Source organism: Oryzias melastigma, linkage group LG14, assembly GCF_002922805.2.
Source record: "Oryzias melastigma strain HK-1 linkage group LG14, ASM292280v2, whole genome shotgun sequence".
NCBI classification, from domain to species: Eukaryota; Metazoa; Chordata; class Actinopteri; order Beloniformes; family Adrianichthyidae; genus Oryzias; species Oryzias melastigma.
The window spans coordinates 6,840,909-6,867,154 of NC_050525.1; the positions used below are offsets into that span (position 1 = coordinate 6,840,909).

The 26,246-nt window shown below is 39.9% G+C and overlaps 1 protein-coding gene across 2 annotated transcripts in view; it reads left to right on the plus strand.

The window, feature by feature from the left end:
• Positions 1 to 18,762: 18,762 nt before the first annotated feature.
• prrc2c (proline-rich coiled-coil 2C) overlaps positions 18,763 to 26,246 on the plus strand; it is a 46,093-nt gene continuing 38,609 nt past the window's right edge. For both annotated transcript variants that reach the window (XM_024261655.2, XM_024261656.2), the window contains exons 1-4: positions 18,763 to 19,411; positions 19,503 to 19,666; positions 22,366 to 22,615; positions 22,704 to 22,914. In XM_024261655.2, the coding sequence (XP_024117423.1) occupies positions 18,958 to 19,411; positions 19,503 to 19,666; positions 22,366 to 22,615; positions 22,704 to 22,914 (1,079 nt within the window). In that variant the 5' untranslated portion in view covers positions 18,763 to 18,957. The remainder of the gene's footprint in view (positions 19,412 to 19,502; positions 19,667 to 22,365; positions 22,616 to 22,703; positions 22,915 to 26,246) is intronic.

Genomic DNA, 26,246 nt, shown 5'->3' on the forward strand with positions numbered 1-26,246 from the left:
GTTAGAAGCCCAATAATAATAACGAAAATTAGGGAGAGATAGCCCGCCGTCTCGTTTTGATCTCTACAAGTATTCTTTTCGAAGACGTGGTTTTTTACCATTCCATATGAAAGATAAAATAATGGAATCAAGTTCCTTAAAGTAAGTATTAGGGATGTATATTGGAAGGCACTGAAATAAGTACAAAAATCTAGGCAGTACTGACATTTTAACCGCATTTACTCTCCCAGCTAATGAGAGATATAAGGGGGACCATTTTTTAAACTCCTGTTGTATTTTCAGCTTAAGTTTATAAAAGTTTTCCCTAAAAAGTTTGCAAAATTCCTTTGTCACAGTTATTCCAAGATAAACCAAATTGTGATTTGTATTATTAAAGGGCACCTGTATTTTTTCTAAAGAAGAGTCAGACATGTTAATAGATAACAGCTCACTTTTATGTAGGTTTAGTTTGTAACCTGACACTTTTCCAAATTTATCAAGAAGATTAAGAATATTGGGGATGGTTTCTTCTGCCCTAGATATAAACAGCAGAAGATCATCTGCATACAGGGCCAGTTTGTGTTCTATACCCCATCTTGGAATGCCATGAATTGAAGGGTCATTCCTAATGGCTATTGCCAAGGGCTCAATAGCCAAAATAAATAAAAGTGGGCTGAGGGGACAGCCCTGGCGAGTTCCACGGTGTAGTCTGAAGGGTTTTGAATAAGTGTCGTTAGTAAGAAGCAAAGCCGAAAGAGTGGCATATAAAAGCTTTATCCAGGATAGGAAAGAACTGCCAAATCCAAATCCATGTAGGGTTTCGAAAAGATAATTCCGTTCAACCCTGTCAAAAGCCTTTTCTGCATCCATAGAAAGGAGACACTCAGATTCGCTGACACTGGAGGTATACAAGATGTTAAGTAACCGACGAATACTAAAAAAAGAGCGTCTGTCTTTAACAAAACCAGATTGGTCACAGGAGATGAGGCTAGGTAAAACTCCCTCCAACCAACTGACTAATACTTTAGCAAGAATTTTATAATCATTATTTAGAAGTGAGATTGGCCTGTACGAGGCACATTCCACAGGATTTTTATCCCTTTTGGAGAGTAAAGTCATACAGGCTTAGTTTAAACTTCTAGGAAGGACGCCTTGACTAAAGACTCCTTAAACATTCTAGTCATTAACAGGGCTAGTTTATCTGCAAAAACTGCATAAAATTTATTCGGCAGACAGTCCAAGCCAGGAGATTTGTGGGAATTTAAAGCTTTTATTGCTTCTAGGACTTCATGCTGCTGTATAGGTGCATCTAAGACTGAAACTTCATAAGAACTCAAGGTTGTCATTGGTAAATTTTGAAAGAATTCACAAAGACGGTTGGAGTGAGAGGAATCAGAGTTATACAGGTTTTTATAATAAAGTTGAAAGGCGTCATTTATTCCCTGCTGGTCAGTTATGAATGTACCATCCTGTGCCGTTACCCCATTAATCACTTGCTTGGCCCGTGCCCTTTTCATTTGTCTTGGTAGTATTTCACCTGTCTTATCTCCGTGTTCATAAATATTACTTCGGTTTCTCAGTAGTAGATATTCAATGGAATGTGATGTAAGCCTGTCATATTCAGCACCAAGTGTTAAACGTTCTTTATACAAGTCCTGAGTGGGATTTTGAGAGTGTCTACAGCCTATGTCAGCTATTTGTCTTTCCAGATCCTTCTGTCTTGATAATGAATCGCGTTTCTTTTTGGCTGAGAAAGATATGATTCGGCCTCTAAGGTAGGCTTTGAGGGCTTCCCAAACAGATGCCATAGAGACATCAGGTGTCAGGTTAAATTCTAGAAACTGAGAGATTTGGTCTGAAATAAACTCAACAAAATTTTCATCATTTAGCAGAAGCGAGTTAAATCTCCACTGCCTTCTAGGAGGAGAAAAGTCAGGTATATTTAGTTTAGGTATAAGAGGTGCATGGTCTGATATAACAATGGGCTGATAGTCACACGACTTTAACGACATTCCTTTAACACTGAAAGCGTGGGAGGAAAAAAGAGAAGCAAAAGAGAAATACAGAGGACAAAAGAAAAAGCCTGTTCAGTCAAATATCCAGATATATCAGTCGTCCCATACTTATCTACCACTAAGTGGTCGGTTCAGTCCGCGGGGAAGTCCTTCACGAACTTTTTAGCCTCCGCTGCAGAGTCGAACACAGCCCGGGTTCCGTCTGGTTTGGTGATCCGCAGTCGGGCTGGGAAGATCAGTGCAGGCTTCAAGCCCATCTTATACAGGTCCGTCATCACAATCTTGTAAGTTTTTCGTTCTTCTACCACTTCTGGACAGTAGTCTTCATAGATCCGGAAAGACTTGTCGCGGTACTTCACCTCCTTTCGTTTTCGCATTTCCCGGATGAGAAGCTCCTTGTGTTGGTAGCGGTGAAAACAGAGAATGACAGTGCGTGACCTCTCTCCGGGAGCCGGTCTGGGAGCCAAGCTCCGATGAGCACGATCCAGCTCCGGGGGTGTGGGGAACGTGTCTCGATCGAATACTTCTTGGAGTAGTTGTGCGAAAAAACGTAGAGGGATGGGGACCTTCGATTCCTTCTGGTAGCCCAACCAAACGCACATTAAGTCGTCTGTTTCACCCCTCCATGTCCGTTAGCTTAGCCTTTAGCTTGTTGATGGAAGCTTGTAACTTCTCGCATGTTGCTTCCAGTTTCGCGGCACGCTCATCCATTGTGTCGGCATTCTCTTCGAGTGATGACAATCGCTCACCGTGGCAATCCAGTTCTTTCTGTAGAACATCCAGTTTGTTATTGACTTCGTCAAAAAAAATCGACTTTAGCTCTGCCATCAACGCCATCCGATGCTCCGCTAGCAGTGCTGACATGTCCGCTTTGCTAACAGCTGCAGACGTAGCCGTTTCCAAATCCAAACATTTCTCTGTGTTTTTAGCGGATTTGGGTGGCATCATTGGTTTGAATGATTAAGTAAAGGGAAAAATTAGATTCTAAGAGTACAGTCACATTAGGCTTTCAACTGAAAGGTGCAACTTTAATGGGTAAATGTAGCATGCGACAGAGAAACGCGTGGCTACGCCATGCTGGTCCCAAGCCGGAAGCTGCATTCTTCAGACTAATATTTAAAAAAAATGTTTTGGGTATGTAAAAACTCATGAAGTTGAGTAGCGACACTTTTTTCTATAATTTTACTTAAAAACGGTAAGTTGGGTACAGGTCTGTAGTTATCCAGAGTATTTGGATCTAAACTGCTCTTCTTCAGAAGGGGCCTCACCACTGCTGTCTTACAGGCAGTGGGGAAGACACCCGACTGAAGAGAGCAGTTCACTATGTTTAAAAGCTCTGACTCAAAGAATCCATAAAATGTTTTAAAAAGTGAAGTGGGAATGGAATCTAAAAAGCAGGTTTTGGTGTTTACTTGGGATAAAACTCTGGCATTTCTGCATCAACCAGGACAAAACTCCCCAGTGTTTCATCAGGTGAAACCAATGCTGGTGATAAAGCGCTGTAGAGAACAGCTGCTGCCCACCACCTAATTTCCCCCCCCCCTGGGATTAATAAAGTATTATTGATTGATTGATTGATTGATTGATCTGTTAGAACCAGAGTACTGCACAGATGAAAGACTTGATCTAATAACATTGATTTTACCCATAAAGTGGTCTTCGAAGTCCTCACATGCAGCATTAGATGATGGCATGGAGGACTTATCAAAATCTTTATTTATTAAAATATCTATTGTTTTAAAAAGAAATTTTGGATTGTTTTTATTTTCTGATATGAGATTTGAGAAGTATAGTTTTCTGGCCATTTTAATTGAGTTATTGTAAATTTTGAGTTGTTCAGTAAAAATGTCTTTATGAATTGTTAATCCTGTCTTTCTAAATCTCCTCTTTGCTCGTCTGCAAAACTGTTTCTTGGAGTTTTTGACCGGGTTGTTCAACAGGATCTTAGGTGGTGAGAAGATGCCTGAGGAATGGAGGAGAAGTGTGATGGTGCCCATTTTTAAGAATAAGGGAGATGTGCAGAGTTGTGGTAACTACAGAGGAATAAAGCTGATGAGCCATACAATGAAGGTGTGGGAAAGAGTAGTGGAAGCCAGACTAAGAGCAGAAGTGAACATTTGTGAGCAGCAGTATGGTTTCATGCCAAGAAAGAGCACTACAGATGCAACATTTGCTTTGAGGATGTTGATAGAGAAGTACAGAGAAGGTCAGAGAGAGCTCCACTGTGTCTTTGTAGATCTGGAGAAAGCTTATGACAGAGTGCCCAGAGAGGAACTATGGTATTGTATGAGGAAGTCTGGAGTGACAGAGAAGTATGTCCGAGCAGTGCAGGACATGTATGAGGGCTGTAAGACAGTGGTGAGGTGTGCTGTAGGGGTGACAGAGGAGTTCAAGGTGGAGGTGGGATTACATCAGGGATCAGCTCTGAGCCCCTTCCTGTTTGCAATGGTGATGGACAGACTGACGGATGAGGTTAGACAGGAATCACCATGGACTATGATGTTTGCAGATGATATTGTGATTTGTAGTGAGAGCAGGGAACAGGTGGAGGTGGAGTTAGAGAGGTGGAGGTTTGCCCTGGAAAGGAGAGGAATGAAGGTTAGCCGCAGTAAGACAGAGTACATGTGTGTGAATGAGAGGAACCAGAGTGGAAGAGTGAGGTTACAGGGAGAAGAGATAAAGAAGGTGGAGGAGTTTAAGTATTTAGGGTCAACAGTACAGAGTAATGGAGAGTGTGGAAAAGAAGTGAAGAGGAGAGTGCAAGCAGGTTGGAATGGGTGGAGAAAAGTGTCAGGTGTGATGTGTGACAGAAGAGTTTCAGCACAAATGAAAGGAAAGGTGTACAAGACTGTGGTGAGACCAGCCATGTTGTTTGGACTAGAAACAGTGGGACTGAAGAAAAGACAGGAAGCAGAGCTGGAGGTAGCAGAGATGAAGATGCTGAGGTTCTCTTTGGGAGTGACCAGGATGGATAGGATCAGGAATGAATACATCAGAGGGACAGCACATGTTAGAGGTTTTGGAGATAAAGTCAGAGAGGCCAGACTGAGATGGTTTGGACATGTTCAGAGGAGAGACAGTGAATATATTGGTAGAAGGATGCTGAGTCTAGAGCATCCAGGAAAGAGGTCCAGAGGAAGACCAAAGAGGAGGTTTATGGATGCAGTGAATGAAGACATCAAGGTGGCTGGTGTTAGAGTGGAGGATGCCGAAGACAGGCTTAGATGGAGGAAACTGATTTGCTGTGGCGACCCCTGATGGGAAAAGCCGAAAGGAAAAGAAGATTTATCATTTCCAATTAACTTTTGTTTTTTAAAGCATAAAAGACTGTGAAAAGCGGGATACACTGTGGATAGTTTGACAGTCTGCTACTGCTGCAGCTCGATGCAGCGACGTGTCCAGCGGAGCTCACGCCATGAATATCCCGGCAGACAGACCGCTATGCTGGGGCTGGATCACGCTTAAGCCTCCAAAACTTTGGGATATTTTGCATATTTTCGCGTGGCGAAAGAGGGACGGGCCACACACTCAAAGCTGAGATTTATCTTTTCATTTACAAATAACTGGCGTTTAAACTACATTTAAAACGTCCCCCGGTGCGGTTGTTGTTCGGAATGTTGGGGGTCCGCAGCTCTCCAGACGCGGCGCCGGACGCGAGCCGGTACCACCAGACGTGGTACCGGAGCCGGGTTAGGGTGCAGGAGCTCTCCGCGTCCTGGCGCCGGGCCGGTTCTCGCTAGCAGCTCGGTGGTTGGAGACCCGCCCGTGATCTAGTGAGAGCAGACCAAAAATTATCAAGAAGAGATAATTGCAGAATTATTTAAAGACAGCAGAACAGTCCACAAAAAGCAGAACGAGTACATGTTTGAATTTTTTGAATGCCACAACCTATGCAGAAATTAGTGAAAATACCAAATAATATAAAAAAATGCTAACATGTAGCTAAAATATTATATTAATCAAAATTAGCCTAAGAAACATAAATGGATGCTAAACTAGCTTCAAATGCTATCATGTTCTTAAAATTTTGTCTAAACTCCAAAATACACTGAAAACCTACAGTGAAAGCTAAAATAGCCAAAAATGCTAGGATGTAGCTACAATGTTAGCTTAATTCAAAATTAGCCTAAAAAATGTCAATAGATGCTAAATTAGACACAAAAGCTAGCATGTTCCTAAAATATTAGCTAAACCCCAAAGTACCCTGAAAATCCCCAGTGAAAGCTAAAATAGCTAAAAAAGCTAACATGTAGATAAAATATTAGCTTAACTTCAAAATAGCCTTAAAATCCTCAGTAAATGCCAAATTAGCTCTACATGCTGTTAGAGTGAAGAACATTGCCTGTGGTTTGACTCAACAAAAGTTTAAATTCAAATGCCTATAAAGCATTACAGTAACAATGCATGGTAGTTCATCAAATAAATAGCATTTACATCAGACAACTGGGCAGGACAGTTTTATCAGTATCTTGTCCACGAACTGTAACACCAGAATGGGTAGGGGGAACTTGAAACTTCTGATTCATACGTTTTGGGGGGTCAAAAACTCCTGAAACTGTCTCTCTGCGTGTGAGGTGGGGGAGGGGAGGGGTGAGCACCTACAGTTTAGCAGAATGACTAGGCAGATTTTACAGCACCATGGTTTGCTCTGAACAAATGACTGCTGTTCGCCAACCATACGTCCGATCAGAATAATTCCTTGAGTTTTGTAAACCTCAGAGTCAGAAAAATGTAGAAATGTATGTTTTATTATTGTCAAACATAACATCTTTTTGTGAAAATGATCTGAAGTGAGAGGAGTAAATCCTTCCTGTCATCCCCTCAAAATCCTATGTTAACAGATGGGAAAACGACAATTTAATGTTTCAAACAAATGTCCATATCTTCAGAACTGCTTCAGATATCAAAATAGTAGTGAGCCCTTGTGTTGAAGGGTGCTCTCACAATGGCAATTTAAAAACAGTCCAAAACAACAAAAGCGTTCGTGTTCTGTACAATGGTAAAGTATAGGCGGTTTGGGTGGAGTTTGTGTCAAACTTGGGGCTCTTGCGAAAAAAACTGTTCACCCCATGACTTTGAGGCCGGTTTTAAACTAATCTAGTTGGGGTGTAACCGATCACGGATAATCCGTGGTCCGTACGGATCAGAAGCCACGGTTAGGGACACAAGTGTGCCGCGGACCGCTCCAACCCCCACCCCCCGCGCACACACACCTAGCGCTGGCATAATTTAAATCAACTGTCCGTTCACATCAATGGAATTTACGTCAAATTCATGAAAATCCTTTGTTTTGACAAGCGGTAATGTAGCTGCTTCATGGTTGTCCTAAAGTCTCTATTCACCTGAAGCTCCGAGAAGCTCCCGCTGTGTGTGGTAGGAGCTTCCATCATGAACTTTTCTGGACTTCATAATGGAGGACGCGGATCAACGCTGCTTCTTCGCAGGCAGAGGGGAGGGGCAGAGCTCCTCAGCCAGGCTGCAGAGTGGCGTGAGCAAAAAGGTCTGAGCTGTGTCTGTGTTTTTCTAAAGTAGATGCAGACAGCGAACGCGGTTTCTAATGTAACAAACACATGGATTGTAAGGGCGGTAACGGCTGTAAGCTGTCCGAACACCGCGCTAAAATACATGAAATTCTAATGGAGACGGGCTGACCGTACAAATGAGACGTCTAGCGGTGTTATTGATCAACAGGTAAGTGTGCTAAGTGTTGATTATCAAAGAAAAGTGAAGGAAAATATAATTAAAAGGAGGTAAAATGAATATGGATAGAGGCACTGTAAAATAATGAACAATAAACAATGATTAACAGCCTGAACATTAATATTATGCCTAAATAATAATAAATTATCTGACATGAATGAATTTTGAATTTTTATTTCCACAGTTTTTTTTTTTCTTTGAAGTGAGAAGGCCGTTTGATATGCTCTGCATTTTAGCTCTTAGATGGAGCTTTGTTTATTTTTTTTCCTTAAAATATGGTATTGTAAAGACCTGTTGATATTAATTGTTAATTTTATGCTAATGTTGGAAAGGGCATTAAATGATTATATCGTGTTTTAAATTTTTCAAGAAAGTTTTTGCAGAAAATTAAAATATATCTTTTAAAAATAGTTAAATATCTTAGATTAACCAAGGTAATATAATGGTTTTTGGAATATTTGCCATATCGAGATACATCGGCATCGTGAGCCATGTATCGTGATACCCAGCTAGTGCTGCCACAAACGATTATTTTAGTAGTTGACTGATCACCGATATATCTTAGACCAGGGGTCGGCTCCGGAGCCGCATGCGGCTCTTTAAACACTGCCTAGTGGCTCACTGCCGCTTTTTCAAAAATGTTTGAAAATGATAAAAAATGTTGGAGGGAAATATATTTTTTGTTTTAATACGGTTTCTGTAGGAGGACAAACATGACACAAACATCCTTTACGTTTTCCAGTTGTTGTGAGATGAGTGTTGGTGCTTCCACGCCGGCTGAGTCAGCACGCAATCAAGCGCACACCCTCAATGAAAAGTCAATGCAAACATGCGCAGACCAGAATTCCTGCCCATGCGTCTGGAGCGCACGTGAGCGCACGTTGCTACGCGGGTTTTTAAGTCGGGTCGTGAGCTCCACGTACAAATCGGCACGCATTGAGCGCGCTGAATCTTCAATCCGGTTCAAGATTTCCACGCACAGTCGCAGCAGCTCAGAGCTGTGACCAATCAAGGAGCTGGATTTAGAAGTTGCTTGTGGGCGGAGTCTTCTTCAAAGCACAGAAGTGCCAAACGTGATCATGAAAGAGAAATGAATCATTACGGCTTGTGTCCGGTCAGGTTAATATGACACCAAGATGGACATTTAAAAGGACAGAGTTGTGAAAACAGAAATGTTTGGGGGATTATCACCGCTTTTACTTTTTGCTCCGAGGTTCTCCCTATTGTAGATGGCAGAGGATCGCTACTAAACAGTAAAAATACAATAGAAGAATAATCTCCTCCCCGCCACGCACCGCACGCGGCCGATGTGTGAGCACCTGCCCACCGGCTGCTTGCAGTGCGTTCAAGAACGCGATCTACGCCGGCTTCTGAACGCACGCTCAGCAGGTGGTATCCACACCGGAGCAGCGCGGTCACGCACGCAGTGGCGGGGAGGAGATTCTTCTTCTATTCTTCTTCTACTGTTCATTAGCGCTCATCTGCCACCTACAACAGGAAGAACCTCGGAAATCGGAAAAAAACCTCTAAATTGTAAATGGTTCGGTCCGACTGGACTTTACTTCCACAGGTGCGCTGTTTATGTCCGACAGACCCACAGAGTTTGAGGGAGAGAAGACACGCTTTAAAATCAGGAGTTTAAACACCTGATTTAGAGGAGAACCTCCATGAAAAAAGAAAAAAGGAGACAGTCTGTCTATTGCCGCGCGGAAAGAGGAAAGGAGAGAGTGCGCATGCTCGTAAACGGACAGGGGGGTGGGGGGCATCCAGTTAGTTGTGGAGTTGAAGTGATGAATTTGAGGATTTTGTTAAAACATTTGCCTGAGGCTTTTGTATGGAGCTTCAAACTAGAATAATTAGTTGTTTTATTGTGTATCAATATACGGTTTGTTAGTGGCTCAATTAGTTACATTACATTAGTTAACTAATGGCTCAATTAGTTACATTGAGCCATTTATGTTTTATAATGAGGTGATCTAATAATAGTAAAATATGTAAATTGAAAGAATGTTCAATAATGTTTATGAAATAACCACAATAATAGTAAAATAAACTTGTTAAGATATACAAATCTGAAGTCGCCACGAGACACCACCAACTTATTGTAAGCCAGGAAAAACCCTGCAGCTTCCGTCACAAACTTGACTCAACTTGACGCGGATGGATAGATATCAGGTTTATTTAATGTTAAGACCTGAATAAAAGCATCGGTACACGTTTACATTTCTGGATTCAAAGAATCTCCCTGTTAGGAGCAGCAGCTGTCTATTTTTAAACATTCTTTTCTCTAATTTTTTGTAGATTTGGTCGCAAGACATGCAAATATAGTCAGAAACTACATGTTTTAGCATTTTGTTTGTGTTCAAACTCTAAATATATTTTGTTTTAATAAATAGGTGTGAGCAAACGTTTTAATATTGCATATATAAATATTGTGTGTGGGAAGTACTTTATATTGATACTGAATATATGATTTGAAGCATTTCCAAAAAATTAGCTTTCATATTGTTGTTGTCGTATTTTTTTTTAACATTCAACTGATTCGAAAAATGATCCGAACCATGACCCTAAAACCATGACACGATCCGAACCGTGAGTTTTGTGATCCGTTACACCCCTAGCATTCATCCTCCCTCCAGACTTGGAGGCCAGGAATTCTGGTGTGCGTGAGTTTATACAGACTATTCATTGAAAGTATGCACTTGATTTGGCGCCGACGCGGCGAGTGTGGAAGCACCTTAAAGGTGCACGTTACATGCACGTTACATTTTTGTGATTTTTTTTTTTTTTCAAATCCTCAAAATAAATATAACATCAAAAATCGTATTTCTTTATTGCATTTCTTTAATTTGATCAAAGCAATGAAACATACTGTAATTCATTCATATTGTATTGATGGTCTCAGGCACGCTGGGCTTGCTGTTGGCCTGGCAGCGCAAGGAATTGTGGGTTACCCATTCTTTTGCCTGTCTGACTGGAATTGGATTTAAGTTGGGGTTTTCCTCAATGTGTTTTGTTGTCTGACTCTTGAACATTTGTTGGCATTTATGATTTTGTCCTGTTATGTTTGAATTCTTCCTGCTCCTGGAGTGAGAATGAGGGAGTGACTGATGACGACCCCCTCTCCTTGTGTCATTGAGGGATGTCAAAATAAAAGCTTGTATGTTCATTATGAGGCTATTCAGCTTTTGTCAGCTAGTTTGTCGCTGCAATTCCTCTCTAACTTGTCATGAAACCAAGTTTGAGGCATACATAATGTGAGGACTCGCAGCAAGAGAAATAAACATTTAATCATGGACGTTCATGATGTCATTGTAATCTATGACGTCACATTGATAGTGGGCTGCTTTATAGACACATTCTCCATGTGTCGCCTTCATTGTAAGACTTATATAAGGCATTTCAATTTATGCGGTTCCAGACATATTTGTTTTTTATTTTTTTGGTCCAAAGTGGCTCTTTCAACATTTTGGGTTGCCGACCCCTGTCTTAGACTATAACTATCTTATAACTAGATATATAGCAATACCTGCAATAATGTTAGTGCTGATCGCTGAAGCTGATAGCTGAAAACGCTGAAGTTGATAGCCAGCAGAAACATTAGTTAAATGCCAAATTAGCCTAAAAAAACTCACAGGACCAGCGTGCTGCAGCAAAAAAAAAGCCTAAGTTTGCCAAAACAGCTAGCATGCAGCTGAAATTTTAGCTAATCTTGCAAAATAGCCAAAAATAAGAACGTAAAAAATCCTAAATTAGCCAAAATAGCTGAAATATTAGCTAAGCTCCAAATTAGCCTAAAAAAACCTTAATAAATGCCAAAATAGTCCAAAAAGCTAGCAGAATGTCATTATAACTTTCAACTTTACTACACTCTGACTCCATATGATATAAAGTAACGACTAATCGACTATTAAATTAGTTGTCGACTATTTTGATAGTCGATTAATCATCGATTAGTCAACTAATCTTGGCAGCCCTATTCCCTGCCCCAGTGAAATACTTTGTATGCTTATTGAATATATGATTTGAAACATTTCCAAAAATTAATTTAGCTTTTATCTTGTTGTTTTTTGCTGTTTTTTTTTATCTTTACTGATCCGAACCGTGATCCTAAAACCGTGACATGATCCAAACCGTAAGTTTTGTGATCCGTTACTAGCCCTAGAATCTAGACAAAAATACCTACATTTTGGTGAAAAAATTGGTACTCTATGACCAACAGTTCAGGAGTTACAGCGATTTGTTCGGAAAACTTTTCTTTCAAAAAATCCTGTCCTCACGCCGAGTGAAGACGTCACCCACTCTAGATTCCTCTCAAATCTTTGAAAAATCCCGAAAATGCCTGATTTCAAACAGCTATAGTTCAAAAACTATAAGACATATCCAAAAGAAAAGTAATATCTGTATAATCCAGTCCCTCAACTTCATTTTAAAGTTTGAATGGTGTTTCTAGCTGAAAAATTGTAGGAGATACATTTCAAAAACAGTGAAAAACGTTTTAGAAAAAGCAGACTTCTAATTGACTTCCATTATGTTTTATTTTTAAACAACTTTAATTATTTCAAAAACTATAAATAATTGCACAATTATTTAAAAACAGCTAAAAAGTCTACAAATATCAGAAGAAATGCATGTTTAAATTTTTTTTCTCAAGTCAAGTTTTTATTGCGTTTTAACATAATATAACACAGATAATATATGCAGCATTTCATAGGCCAAGTTCTTGGAAAAAGGGGGGGGGGGGATCAAAGAGAAAAAAACAAAACAAAAAAAACCAAACAAACAAAAAAAAACAGAGCAAAATAGAACAAAACTATATAGGGTACTATTGTTGATCTAATTAATACATAAAAGCAAATTTAAGTAAAGATGTTAAGATGTTAATTTCACATATATGACAAGTTAGAAATAAATAGTACATGTAATGTTGGAATCATTCATTTTGCAGATCATGTACAGTGATCTGGGACCAAAAAGTATTCCAAATTAACAGTGTGGTAGGGTCCCTGTTTTTTAATTTGTTTAACATGCATTCATATGATGCCATTTTTGTCATCATATTTATCCAAACTTTTATTTGTGGAATTTTTGGGGTTTTCCAGTGTCTGAGAATAACCCTGGCTGCCACTGAGACCCCAACCATCAGAACTGAAAATTTCCCATCTGATAAATCCGTCATCTTGCCTCTTTCACCTAATAAACATAACCTCGGCCAGCGTGGTACAATTTTTCCCAACCAATGACTGAGAATATTCAAAACTTTTGACCAAAAACATTCAACAGAAGCGCATTCCCACAAACAATGCATAAAGGTTCCAGCCTCTTTTTGACATTTCCAACATCTTGAATTGTTCATGAGACCCATTCTATGTAATTTTACTGGAGTCCAATAATACCTTTGTAATATTTTATATTGTGTAAGTTGACCTTTACTTTCCCTTACAAATTTTCCATTTTCAGACAATAGTTTTAACCATTCTTCATTTTTTAACACAACACCAGTATCCTTTTCCCATAAAGTTTTCATTGCATGACAGTCATCACAAAGTGTATAATTAATTCTTCTACAAAAAACCGAGGCACTATGATGTTGAGATTGTGGTACCAGAAAATCAAGGATAGGATTGTCTCCTACATGTTGGGGTAGTGATTTAAAAGAATTCCTTATCTGTAGATATTTCCAAAAGTGTCCATTCCCTCTCAAATCATATTTATGAATTAAATCATTATAAGACATGAACACATCATTCTCATAAAGGTTACTCAGTGTACATATTTTATGGTTGTACCAGGTTTTCCAATACACTGTTGTCTTCCCAATACAAATTGCTGGGTTTTTCCAAATAGATGAATATGGTTGTTTATAATGTGACAGTTTAGACAACTTATGGATTTTTTGTCCAGGTTTCCTTAAAATGTAGCATGACAGGGTTATGTAGTTTATCTGAAGACTGAGAGAGGTATTCAATAGGTGTAAATGGATGGGATAACGATTTTTCGATCATGACCTACTCCGACTGATCTTGTCCCGTCCAATGTCGGGCTATCTTTGACATCTCAAAAGAAATATGATACAACCTGGGGTCAGGTAAAACTACCCCCCCCTTATCCCCAGGTGAACATAGCTTGGCGAGTTTAATTCTAGCTTTTTTTCCCTCCCACAGGAATTGCTTAATTAGTGCATCATATTGAGTCAATATAGATGGTGATACTGTTAATGGCAGCATCATCAAAAGATAATTAAACTGTGGTGAGATCACCATTTTGATTACATTTACTTTACCAAAAAGAGATTAAGTTTTCCCCATTTTTTTTAAATTAATTTGGATTTTCTGTAATGTTGGCTTAAAGTGTAATACTGCAATTTTTTCCACTTCTTTGCTCAGTTTAATACCCAAGTATGTCATCCCCTTTGGAATCCATTTGAAGCCAAAACTTGTCATCAAACTTCCACTGCTGGCATCAGATATAGGCATTGCTTCAGATTTGTTCCAGTTAATTTTAGATCCGGAAATATTGGAATAAGATTGTTTTGTGGTCATTAAATGAAGCATTGATTGATTTGGAGCTTTTAGTAGGATTAATATATCATCGGCATAAAGAAACAATTTGTGCTGTTTACCGCCCCCCTTTAGGCCTCTAATATTGCTGTGTCCTCTTATGGCGACTGCCAACGGCTCCAGGGATAAATTAAATAATAAAGGTGAGAGAGGACTCCCTTGTCTCGTGCCTCTTTTTAAACTAAAGAAGGGTGAGATCACTCCATTGGTTAATACAGATGCTCTTGGACTGTTATATAACATTTTAACCCATTTAATGAATGATACAGAAAATCCAAAATTTGAAAGCGTAAAAAATAAAAATTCCCATTGGACTCAGTCAAAAGCCTTCTCTGCATCAAGAGAGAGGGCAACAATGGGGTCATTTTCCTCGCGATTCATGCTTATTAAATGCAATAATCTTCTCATATTGTCCGTTGGCGATCTATTTTTCATAAATCCAACTTGGTCTGTATGGATTATTACTGATAAGACTTTCTCCAAACGGGTTGCTAATATTTTGGTCAGAATTTTAAAATCAACATTTAATAAACTTACGGGTCGATAATTAGATGGCTGTAACAGATCCCTGTCTTTTTTTGGTATCACTGAGATTGAACCCTCATCAAACGTTGATGGAAGAGACTGCAATATGAAGGCTTCATTATATACATCTTTCAGTATTGGTGCTAAGATATCTAGAAATTGTTTTTTATACTCAATGGGGAGGCCATCTAGTCCTGGCAATTTCCCATTTTTCATACTAGCAATAGATTTACGGATTTCATTTTCTGTCACAGGGCTGTCTAGAAGTTCTGCCTGCTCAGATGTTAACTTAGGCAGGTCAATGTGTGTAAAAAAATCTGACAGTTTACTATGATCTGGCTGTGCATCCTAAGAATAAAGAGCTTTATAGTATGTTTGCAAGACTTCATTAATTTCTTTAGTATCAGTTGTAATTTTGTCCCCTTTTTTTATAGCCGGTATAACATTGCTAGAGTTGTCCTGTTTTAATTGTTTAGCAAGTAGTTTTCCAGTTTTTTCACCTCCTTCATAAAAGGATGTCCCCAACCTAAACAGGGCATATTGTACTGTTTTATTATATATTTCCTGAAGTTCAAATTTAAGTTTACAGATATCCTGATATAGTTGGTTTGAAAAACTCTGCGCCAGTTCTCTTTCCTGTGTACAAATTTTACTCTCCAATTCTCTTATTCGACTCATATCCTCTTTCTTCTTTTTTGATGCATATGCTATGATTTTGCCATGGATATAAGCTTTTGATGCTTCCCATTCAATTCCCCTTTTACTTGTACTGCCTGTATTTATTTTAAAAAAATGATATAAGATCCTCTTTCATAGACAAACAGAAAGTTTCATTTTGTAGTAATGATGTATTTAATTTCCATCTGCCCTTTTTTTCTAAATTGTTATTGATAGAAATCCCAAGTTCCACAGCTGCATGGTCAGACAGGACAATTGTAATTATTTTACAGTGCATCACCTGCCTAGTTATACTGTTTGAAATCAAAAACATATCAATTCAAAAAATTGACTTATGACAATGCGAGAAAAAGGTATATTCTCGCTTATTCGGGTTTATCAGATGCCAAATATCAACTAAACTACTATCCTCGCTTAACATATGAATGGCCACTCTATCTTTTGGTACTAGTGAGCCAGTAAGAGCGCTTCTATCTATAAATGCATCCCAAACTTCATTAAAATCCCCAGCCAAAATTATATCACCTTCCATATCACCTAGGGTTTTATCACTTCATAAAAGAAGTTAGGATCTACTTAAGTTGGTGCATAAATGTTGCACAAAATCATATTTTTTCCATTGATCCTTGACTGTAAACAGATCATCCTGCTCTCACTGTCTTTAATCTGTTTAACCAGGGTAAAAGTCAAATTTTTATTTATAAGAATAACCACCCCATTACGTTTACTTGAAAAGGAGCTATGAAAAAGGTGACCCACCCAACCAAACTTTAACTTCATTGCTTCTTCTGCTTTGAAATGAGATTCTTGAAGAAATGCCACATCAGCTGTGTTATGTTTGAGATATTTCATCACTTTACCTCTTTTAGCTGGCTTTCCACATCCTTTAAAATTCCAACTTATAAATTTGACATAATTTTTAGCCATTGAAAATAAAAAAAAACAGAAGACACAACACAAAACCTTGTACAGCAATCCCAAAACCATGTAAAACATTTCTTCGAATTTTCTTTTTCTTTTTTTTTCCCTGCATAGCATGACATAAGAAACCTGTTAAACAAAATAAACTTAAACCTAAAATGTCCCTCTAAAACTGGGGACTCAAGCCTCTGCGTGGCCTGCAAAACAAACAGAGAGGAAAAAAAAGAAAAAGGGGGGAATAACTAGTTCTGGTCCGTGGGGTACTCCTCGGCAGCCCGTGTGGTCAAACACTCACCCGTTAAGTTTCTCTCATTGTCCTCCTCTCCCTCTCTCCTCAATGTTGCTGTCCCGTACTTCCATCACTCCTGAAGGTGTCTGCTGATAAAGCGCTCCGCCTCCTCTGCCTGTGTGAAAGAGTAGCTCTTGCTCTTCCAGGTGAATCTCAGCATTGCAGGGAAGGCCAGTGTATATTTCACATCATGTCTCTGCAGAGCCTTCTTTGCAGTCAGAAATGACTTCCTCTTCTCCGCTAATTCCTTGGAAACATCAGGAAAAAGTGAAAGTTTATGTCCTTCCCAGGTAATTCCTCGCTTGGTCGCGGCTGTCCTCAGAACTTTCTCCCGTGCAGACTGTCTCAGGAAGCGGATCAGGATGGCTCGGGGCGGTTTATCCTCTTTGGCATCGGGGCAGGTGCTCGGTGCAGCCGCTCAATTTCATATTCTCATTCGGGGTTAATGCCCAACCCTTCCACCAGGATCCGTTTCATGCAGGCTTCCAGCGACCCGTCTGCGCCGTAGGTTTCTTTTAGACTGATCAATCTGACATTGTTCCTTTTACTCTGATTCTCCAGTATTTGTACACAGTCCCATAATATTTCCAGTTTCTTTTCCGTACTTGCACCAGCTTTTACGAGAGCTCCGGTCTTGTCTTCCACCTCTGAGATCCGCCCCTCCGCTTCCTCCATTCAGGCTTGCAGCACGCTGACAGACTTATTCAGTGCATTAACAGCGGTCTTAATAGTCACAACGTCCGATCCCACTTCTGTTAATTTGCCGCTTATTTTAGTAATTTCAGCAAATACAGTCTCTAACATTATCTTCTTTCCAGAGTTCTCACCCATGGAATCCTCCACCTCATCTCCAGACTCGTTAGTAGTTAGCAAGTTCCGTTTGGTCCTGTGACTTGTTTCTTTAGCGGGCTTTGCGGTCGACATTTTCCCCCAGAAAACAATTATGGCAATCGGTCATAAATCTTTCTGGGATAATGTAAGAAATAACTGGAGCAAGAGATGGTGGCTTATTCAAGATTAATCATTCAAAAGTATTATCGGGTGGTGGAGGCTGCACTATCGTGCTGCCATCTTGCTCGGCGTACCCACGTGACTTATCATGTTTACATTTTTTATATAGCATAAACTATGCAGACGTTAGAAATGCAGAAAGTTTGGACTGCAAAAAAAGCCTTCTCCATCAATTTCTATGACATAATTTCCATAAATTTGCATTATTTGCATAAAAACGATGAGATGCAGAAGTAGTTTTTAAAGAGAGCACGCATCTCCCCAATAAGCTGAACATTTTGATTCTTGAATGGCAGAAATCGCATGAAGTATGCAGGAGATATGGATCGCTGAAAAACGTACAAAAGAATAAGAAGAAGAAGAAAAATAATAAAACAGAAGAACAATAGTTTGATTGCATACTGCAATCAAACTAATAAAATAGTTGAAAGTTGTACAACAACATAGAAGACATCGACGGTGACTCGGTGGGGCGGGTTGTCGTCAACAGAAAGGTAAGGGTTTGGTGTGGAAAGAGAGTCATTTCGGCAATCAGACAACAATTAGTGAACACATCTTGGGATAACATATCCCTTTGGTCACATTATTTTCAGTTTTTCCTCTGGTACCATTTTTTTTCAGGTCCGTTTCATGATTTTGTTTTTGTAAATAATTCTGTTGAAGCATGGTTAAAAACAATTGTTTTACCTTCATTTGTTAGAATTTTTATTTATTACTTTTTACAGATACAAGCGGCTGGGTGGCTCAGTGGGTTAGGTGAAGGGCTAACACGCAGGAGCCCTGGGTTCGATTCCCAGGGTTGTCCACTGATCCCCACCCAGATTGGGTCCTTAGTCAAGACCCTTGATGCTGCTGCCTAACTGGGTCCCTGTGCCCCTCAAGTACAGGGTTGTGTCAGGAAGGGCATCCGGCGTAAAAACTCTGCCAAATCACTGATGCGAAACAGTGGGTGCTGTTACGCTGTGGCGACCCCGAAAGGGATAAGCTGAAAGTGAACTACCACTTTTTACAGATTAAAGTTATTTCTGTGAACATTGAGTTTTTCTTAGATTAATCAAAGGGAACCAACAATTTTGTCTGCGTGTGTATTTTTGTTCTTTCATAGACAAGCAGTCGTTCTGCAGGTAATGGAGCTCTACGGGGGAACAAGCAACAAGCTGCAGTGATACTTGGTGCAGAGGATGACCCAGACGCTTGGAGACAGAAACGGAAGAAGCCGTCAGAAGTGTCTGAAGCTGTAGAACGTGCAAGGCGGAGAAGAGAAGAGGAAGAACGGCGAATGGAAGAACAGCGTCTTGCTGCTTGTGCTGAAAAACTTAAGCGTCTCAATGAAAAACACAGGCAGACAAATGAGGGCAAGCTTGCCCCTTCTCAAACTACTAACGATGAAGAAGAGGCCGGCACAGAGGAATCCTTACCAGCTTGTGCATCCAGTCCTTCACCTTCAGTTACAGTTTCACAGTCACAGGCTCCAGTCAAGCCAGAATGTTTACCTGACAGAATTAATCAAGAAAGGGAAAGTTTGGAGCAAGAACCAGAGAGCGCTACTGAAGATGAAGTTCTTCTCGCTCACTTGCCAAGCTGCCCTGCTTTGAGACCTGGAACTTTGGAGTCGCAGGGCGAAGGAGAGCCCCCCTTAATTAAACCTAATCAGATGGATGTGGAGGAAAGCCAAACTGATGGAAAAACATCAGCCCCCATCTGTGACTACTTCAAAGTGGATGATAATAGAGGTAAACTAATCAGTTTTCAATGATTTTAATGTTTCAACATAAGAATATTTATTATTGACCCATATTGCTTTATGTGTATTCTGTTTGGCAGTGGACGAGGCCCACCTGTCTCTGCCACACCAGGAAACCCCAAGTGGTGAAGAAATCCCCCCACAACTAGAAGAAGAAGCTGCCTCTGCTATGCGTCCATCTCTCATCTCAGGCTATTCTAAACAATTTCAAAAATCACTGCCTCCCCGTTTCCTTAGACAACAGGTAAAGGTTATCACTCATTTAGTTTTCAATGATCCAACTCTAAATCAGAGGATTTATGGGGAACTGATCGTAAACTTGTTTTTGTGCTGGAAAAAGTTGACTGCCTTATTTTTTTTTCTATAATCTAAAGCAATCATTCTTAAGATCAGCCTTTTGAAATTCTCTTCAGGGTGTTATCATTATGCTTTTTTCTGCTAAAATTCTTCGCCATAGTACTCTTTTTTTCAACTAGCTTTCTGTGCAATGATCCCGGACTTTCCCTCCTAGTAAATGGCGTGAATGACAGTCTTATGGACATTTGTCAATTCATCTATTTTCTCTATAGATGTATTAAGTGATCCCAGACTGAGATACCATAGAAAGTAGAGTTGTAGGAAGGAAATTGATTCATTGAAATATAAAAATATTTCATTCGGTAATACTTGTATCAATTTCAAATGGCGAGTGGACGATATTTAATGAATTATTTATGAATAAACACATAGTTTAGTGTCTTACTTTGTGTTTCACTTAGACCCCTGACCGCTAGTCATCAGCATACCCTGCTGAGCCTCTTTGAGCAGCTGTACACTGTGCCTAAACAACAGGAATTTGTGAGAACCATCTTGTAGTTTAATTAGACAAATGCACTTAGTCTTAACTTGTGTTGGGTACCGAAATACTGTGGTAAATTCCTTCTGGGTACCATATAAAAACAGATTTCGGTGCTTCGTGGATCATGTGAGTGCCTACCAGGTGAGGCTGTGCAGATGCACAGCGCACATAGCTTCAGTCAAAATGCTACAGGCAAAGTGGGTCATAGTTCTCCTGTACTTAACAGCAGAAGATCAACCTGATGCAATGATCTAAAGAAGACAATTGTGTTTACTTCTGTGTGTGTGAAAACAGAGATGCAGTGCACTGTTTGGATAAATTAAATAAAGCAGCTCAGCCACATTAAAGCACTTCCTTTGACAGTTTCGCACTGCTTCTACACACTTAAATGTTTATAGAAAGAATTATGTTTATTTTATCTTTAAAGCACCTATTTAAGCACGTTTAGGACCTGATCAGTTTTAAAAATACCGGTTCATCAACATTTAGCGATGTTGGATGCTTTCCTCATCCATACCTATAGAACCTTATTGGTCTTCATTTTCCAAAAGAAAAGCACCATAAATTCCTTAAGGCTGGTTTATTCTTCCGCGCGATTTTTAATCGCTCTCGTCGCAGTGGTCGTACGGCCATCAAACCAGATTCGCTTCAGTCGTAGAAAAACGCTGCACCTGCTGGTCATGTCCCCTGCGACTGAAATGTTATGCCCGGAGTGCAAATTGCGGCCAAGATTGTAAATAATATCTGGTGAAACTTGAAATTTTCCCACTTTCTTAAAAAGATATGCCTGATAATTCATATAAAAACAGTCTAAATAAGTGTTTTTAACACACTTATCCCTTTTGAAAATAAAAATATATTCCAGAACAGATCGCTTCATGCTGAGCCGATCACTCTCACAGTGATAGCAGGCGGTGCCGGACCCTTCTAAACTCCCGCAGATCATAGGGCCGGTGGTTTGATCAAGGCTCTCTGCCCTGTGGTTATTTAGAAGGGCCTCGCACTGCAACCGCCGCGCTCTGCCGCCGGTCTCCCTGCAAGGCTCTGTGGGGAGACCGGACCAGAGAACCCTGAGCCGGCCCACACAGCCGCCGGCTCAAAGCTACCTTTAATAAGGTAAATGCGCAGAGTTCCAGACCGCAAACGCAGTGATTACAGGAGTACCGCCCCACTTCGATCTGTGGGTGTCTACAAGGGTCCAGCACAGTTTTCTATCCCCGCTCGGGACAGAGCCCCCGGAGCAGCTCTCAGAGGAGCTGCTGCCGATCGAAACCTTTTCTGGAAAATATTTTTATTTTTAAAGGGATAAGGCTTTCTAAAAAAAATTATTTCAACTTTTTTATATTAATTATTGGGAATATCTGGTTAGGAAAGTGGGAAAATTTCAAGTTTCATCAGATATTATTCATAATCTAAGTTTAAAACGGCTCATAAGAAAAATCTGATGAACGAGCACTCTGGTAGTACTTGAGCGCATCAGTGAGACGTGAAAAGAGTCTCACGATGGAATTCGTGTGTAACTTTGGTTTTGTGTTTGCTTAAGAGGTGATTCATGTGTATTTTTTAAAGACTTTTGTGTGTAATTAGTTTCAAGCTGTTGTAATTTTAATTTTTGCATGTGTAAATTTATTTTTTTTTTAATTTTATAGTTGTTTTGCTTATGCACAAAACATATTAAATGAGTTATAAATCAAGAAAACTCTTGCCAATATCCACCCCTGATAGAAAGACTTAAGAAACCTTTGCAGCTGTTTTTAGTCTGTTGTTAATTAGAGTGGAATTTCACAAGGTCCACAGATTGAACTCAGTCACAATGTCTAATTTTTGAGACACACAATCTTTGGCTTTCATAATCTGTAAACCATATTCTTCAAAACTACAAAAAATACATTCTTAACCTGGTGATGCCTCAAAGTGTTTCCAAGTTAAAATATTTTAATCTTTTTATAACTATCATACAGAGTATTTGAGTTTATATATATTTTTTTTATTAACGAAATTATTGAAATTTTACTCCTTATATTCAAATAAAAAAGATAAAATCATAACCAATAATTTGACTTTTTATATTATTTGCATCTATTTGTATAATTTGTATTTCTCAGGAGCAAATGAAGCAACAGCAATGGCAACAACAACAAGGTGGGAGCACTGTGATACCCCCAGGTGGTGGAAATGTTCCAGCCACCCAGCAACAGCAGCAACACCGTTCCATGTATCAACCCATGGGCCCCCATCACCAGCACTTGGCCTCGATGGGGTTTGACCCTCGCTGGCTGATGATGCAGTCGTATATGGACCCCCGCATGATGTCAGGTCGCCCCCCACTGGACATGCCAGCTAATATGCACCCAGGTAAGAAAATGCTCCAGAAATATTTGAGAATTTAAATGTTTTCCTGTCATGGCATTTATTTTAATTTGCTCTCTTCTAAACTTTTTAGGGAGAATCCCTTCGAAGCAAATAGTGCGAAGAGAACCAGCTGACAACTCCAGTTCAAGTTCAGACTCATTTGACCTCTTGACTCGACCGGTTCGTGATCATGGCTTGCACTCTGACTCACGGATGGTGTGGGGATCTGACCCTTACCCACAGACTGAGCCATTACCGTCTGTTACTCCCCCAAAAGGACGAGATGACAACAAGGAACCAAGGTAAAATTACATAGGACTTTGGGATAAAACAGGTCAACAAAGTTATCCCTTATAATTTTCATCATTGCTTCTTACCATATAGTAGAGCTGAGTGATAAATTTAATGAATTATTTTGAGTTTATTTTTTGGTGGAAAATCTAGATTTTATTTATCCAATACTCTGCTTTCTTGGGCTTCCGTTGGTTAGCCCAGCCCACCTGTGCCTTAGAAAGTGCAGTTGTCAAAGACACACAGACGGACATGATAAGACAGGATCAAAACTGGAGGATAGGAGCAGAAAATTTAATGAAAGTGTTGATCTGGAGACAGCACTGTTGTTAAACACTGACGGTATCATACTATATGATGCTATGCTAATGAGCCATTCCATGTGTCTCCTATATGAATTAAATAGGTAAATTAGATAGATAAATTTAGTTGAATATTTCAGCATTTTGCCTTCAACAGCTTGTTGGATCAGATCAGTGTTTTCCTAGTTTTTATCCAGCACCAACAACCAAAGTCGATGTGTGTATATTGTGTTTTTATTTTTTTTTTTTATTTTTTTTACTGACTTTGGGGTGGTCATGGTTAGGAGTCCAACACTGAACGTTCACATTCTGGAGGTGAGGAGCAAGGAAAACGCCACATTTTGCGTTCACGTTGGCTCAGGGCTAGAGAAATGCATGCTTCTGGACAACACTGCTGCTTGAGTAAGCTCCGATCCCTCAGTCAGGACTGTGGACCTGGCAGCAGGCACTGTGGCGGGACAGCTGGGTCAGTTTCTCTATTAAAAAAATGCAGCAGGCCGGACCAGCACCCTGCGGATACCTGGCGGTCCAAGGCTCTTTGACAGAAGGCCCTGAGGACCGTTCTCAGTGTAGTTAAATCCACATTTGTGCAGAGATGTATGAATCAGAGGATTTACTCTTGGCGAGGATGATGATTTGCTTAGGGTATTTTTTTTAAATATATTTTTATCCATTCTGTTTTGATGGGCTGCGATCGACGTATTAAGTACCTCTGGCCCATTTCATGACGTCATCCTAGAGCTGGTTTTTAGCATGTCTGCGTTTCATCTATTGACTGTAAAAATAGTGGACTTCTGGAGCCATGAGGTCCCCCATTAGAAATGCATTACCTCCACTCCTCGTGAAAGTAGGCCACCGCTTCCACCGTCACTTCCTGAAACGGCTATCGCCATTTTGAAACGTCTGCAACCCATCTTAAGCGATTGGTCTGAGTCTCTGTGAGTCATAGCTGCCTCATTGAATCTACAGGATGTAGTGTCACCAATCTGGAGTGAGTTTATTGTGAGTGTCCGCCTCTTTCCACGCCTCTACCACGAGACCGCTGTTGTAAACAGCTTCTACTTTAATAACGCCGGAGAATTGTGCAAGTCATTGTTCATTGTTCAAGCCTTACATTTATTCCTTTTTGTCGAGATAAAAGGAGCATTTGGGTGACGCCGCTGCAGAGCGGCGAGCCCCCTCCCCTCGCGTGCCACAGCAGTTTGTCACTTCACATGCGCTTGTAGCACTTTTAATTAAGCACACTTAAGAATTTGGGCTGGAAGGATTCGCTCAGGGAGGATTAGTGGAAATGCAAACCACACACGCTAATTTGATTCAATGATATATATATATATATATTTACAGTGAAGGGAAAAAACAGGACAAAGACAATATTGTGGTGGAATATTTGTTGATCCGATGAAATGAAGAAATGTCAAACGTTTTCATGAAAGTTTATTAAACAGAGCAGAGAAAAGTACACGTTGGCGAGCATGGCGGAGAGGTCTGCAGAGCCCTGATCTGTGATGAAGGACACTCACATTTTATACAGTCATACAATCAGCTGTTAATCAGGAGCTTAAGATGGAAACGTAAGTGTCATATCTAACATGAACAAGATGTTCTAATGAAATCAAAATGTTTACACATTGTGGTCAGGGTGTTCTGACAACAAGAAAACAAGACTCAGAGGACGAGACATAATCAAATGTATAATTTCCATGACAATATATATACACAATCAGTCCAATCAAAAGTCCAAAAGTCCATCACCCTTTTTGGGTGTGTGATGAAATCATTGGATGAGCAGATGAGTTGATGTATAGTGTAAGTTCCGGTGTTTTTTTCTTCGTTGTAAAGAAGTATTGTTGAGTGTTTTTGTGTTGCTGGTTTATCCTACCGCATCGGTAGAGATTTTGCGGTTTATGATCCAGGTGGGCTCAGCTGGCTCGCCGTCCGCAGAGGGGAGGAGGACTTCCCTCGGTGGGGAAAAAACCTGGCCTGTATAAACAGGACCAATATTTATTCACAACACATTTTCTTTGACAAATTCTAAATATGCATATTTATATCAATCTCTATCAATCAATCTCAACAAATCAAACATCAATAAATCAACATTAAACAATCCACATGCGCATGATTTTGAATAGTTGATATTTGATGCAGAGTACTAATTTTTTCATTATTATATAATAGTATTTAAAGTTCAAAAGGTTTCCAGCCGTTTCATTTACGCTGTGATAATTTCAAACCGGAATTCATGTAGATCAGCTGGTGCCTGCACCAGCTGACTCGCGCACAAAACAAACAACTGCACTCACCAGTTAAAACGTAAAAGTGGTGTCAACAGATGGCTTGGTGCAGGGCGTTTCTGCAGCAAGGGTGTAGTTGATGTGATCAAATCAATGTGGCTGATGTGTGTCAGTAACCCGCCACGTATTTGTATTGAGCTGAACACGGAAGTAGACAGCGAAATAACGTTCAAAATCTCGTTCCGAGATCTCACGAGATTTCCCGGAAACGCGAGTGAAACGAGCTTAAAGGGACTTTGCATGTGGGTTACACGCTGCCACGTTACAGTCTGATCAGATGCACGTGAGAATGGCGTTCAGGGGTATTTAAAATAAATAACCATCCTAACAAGTGAACAGCTTGATGTACCATCTGTATTGTATCTGTTTGAAAATACAACAACATACATTGAAGTTTGTCTCGCGCTCCTCAGGTCTGCATCTAATTCAGGCTGCAAGCTGGAAAAGTGCGGCGAAGATGAAACTTTGGTTGGTGATTTTATGGAGGAGCTGTACCATTCCGTTTGATACACAACTTATTATTTATAAGCTACAATCAAAACTGTGAAAAAAAAAGAAAAACGAACGTTAAACAAACAAAAAAGTCCAAAGCACATAAGAGTTTATCACAGAGTGAAATCTATTTCTCCAGAGTAAATCCTCATCTAAAAATGTCTACAGCATGCGCCTCTTGTTGTTTCAAACTGCTGCATCGGTACATTCCATTGAGGAAAACAACAGTAGGACAATGATTGGTACATTGTT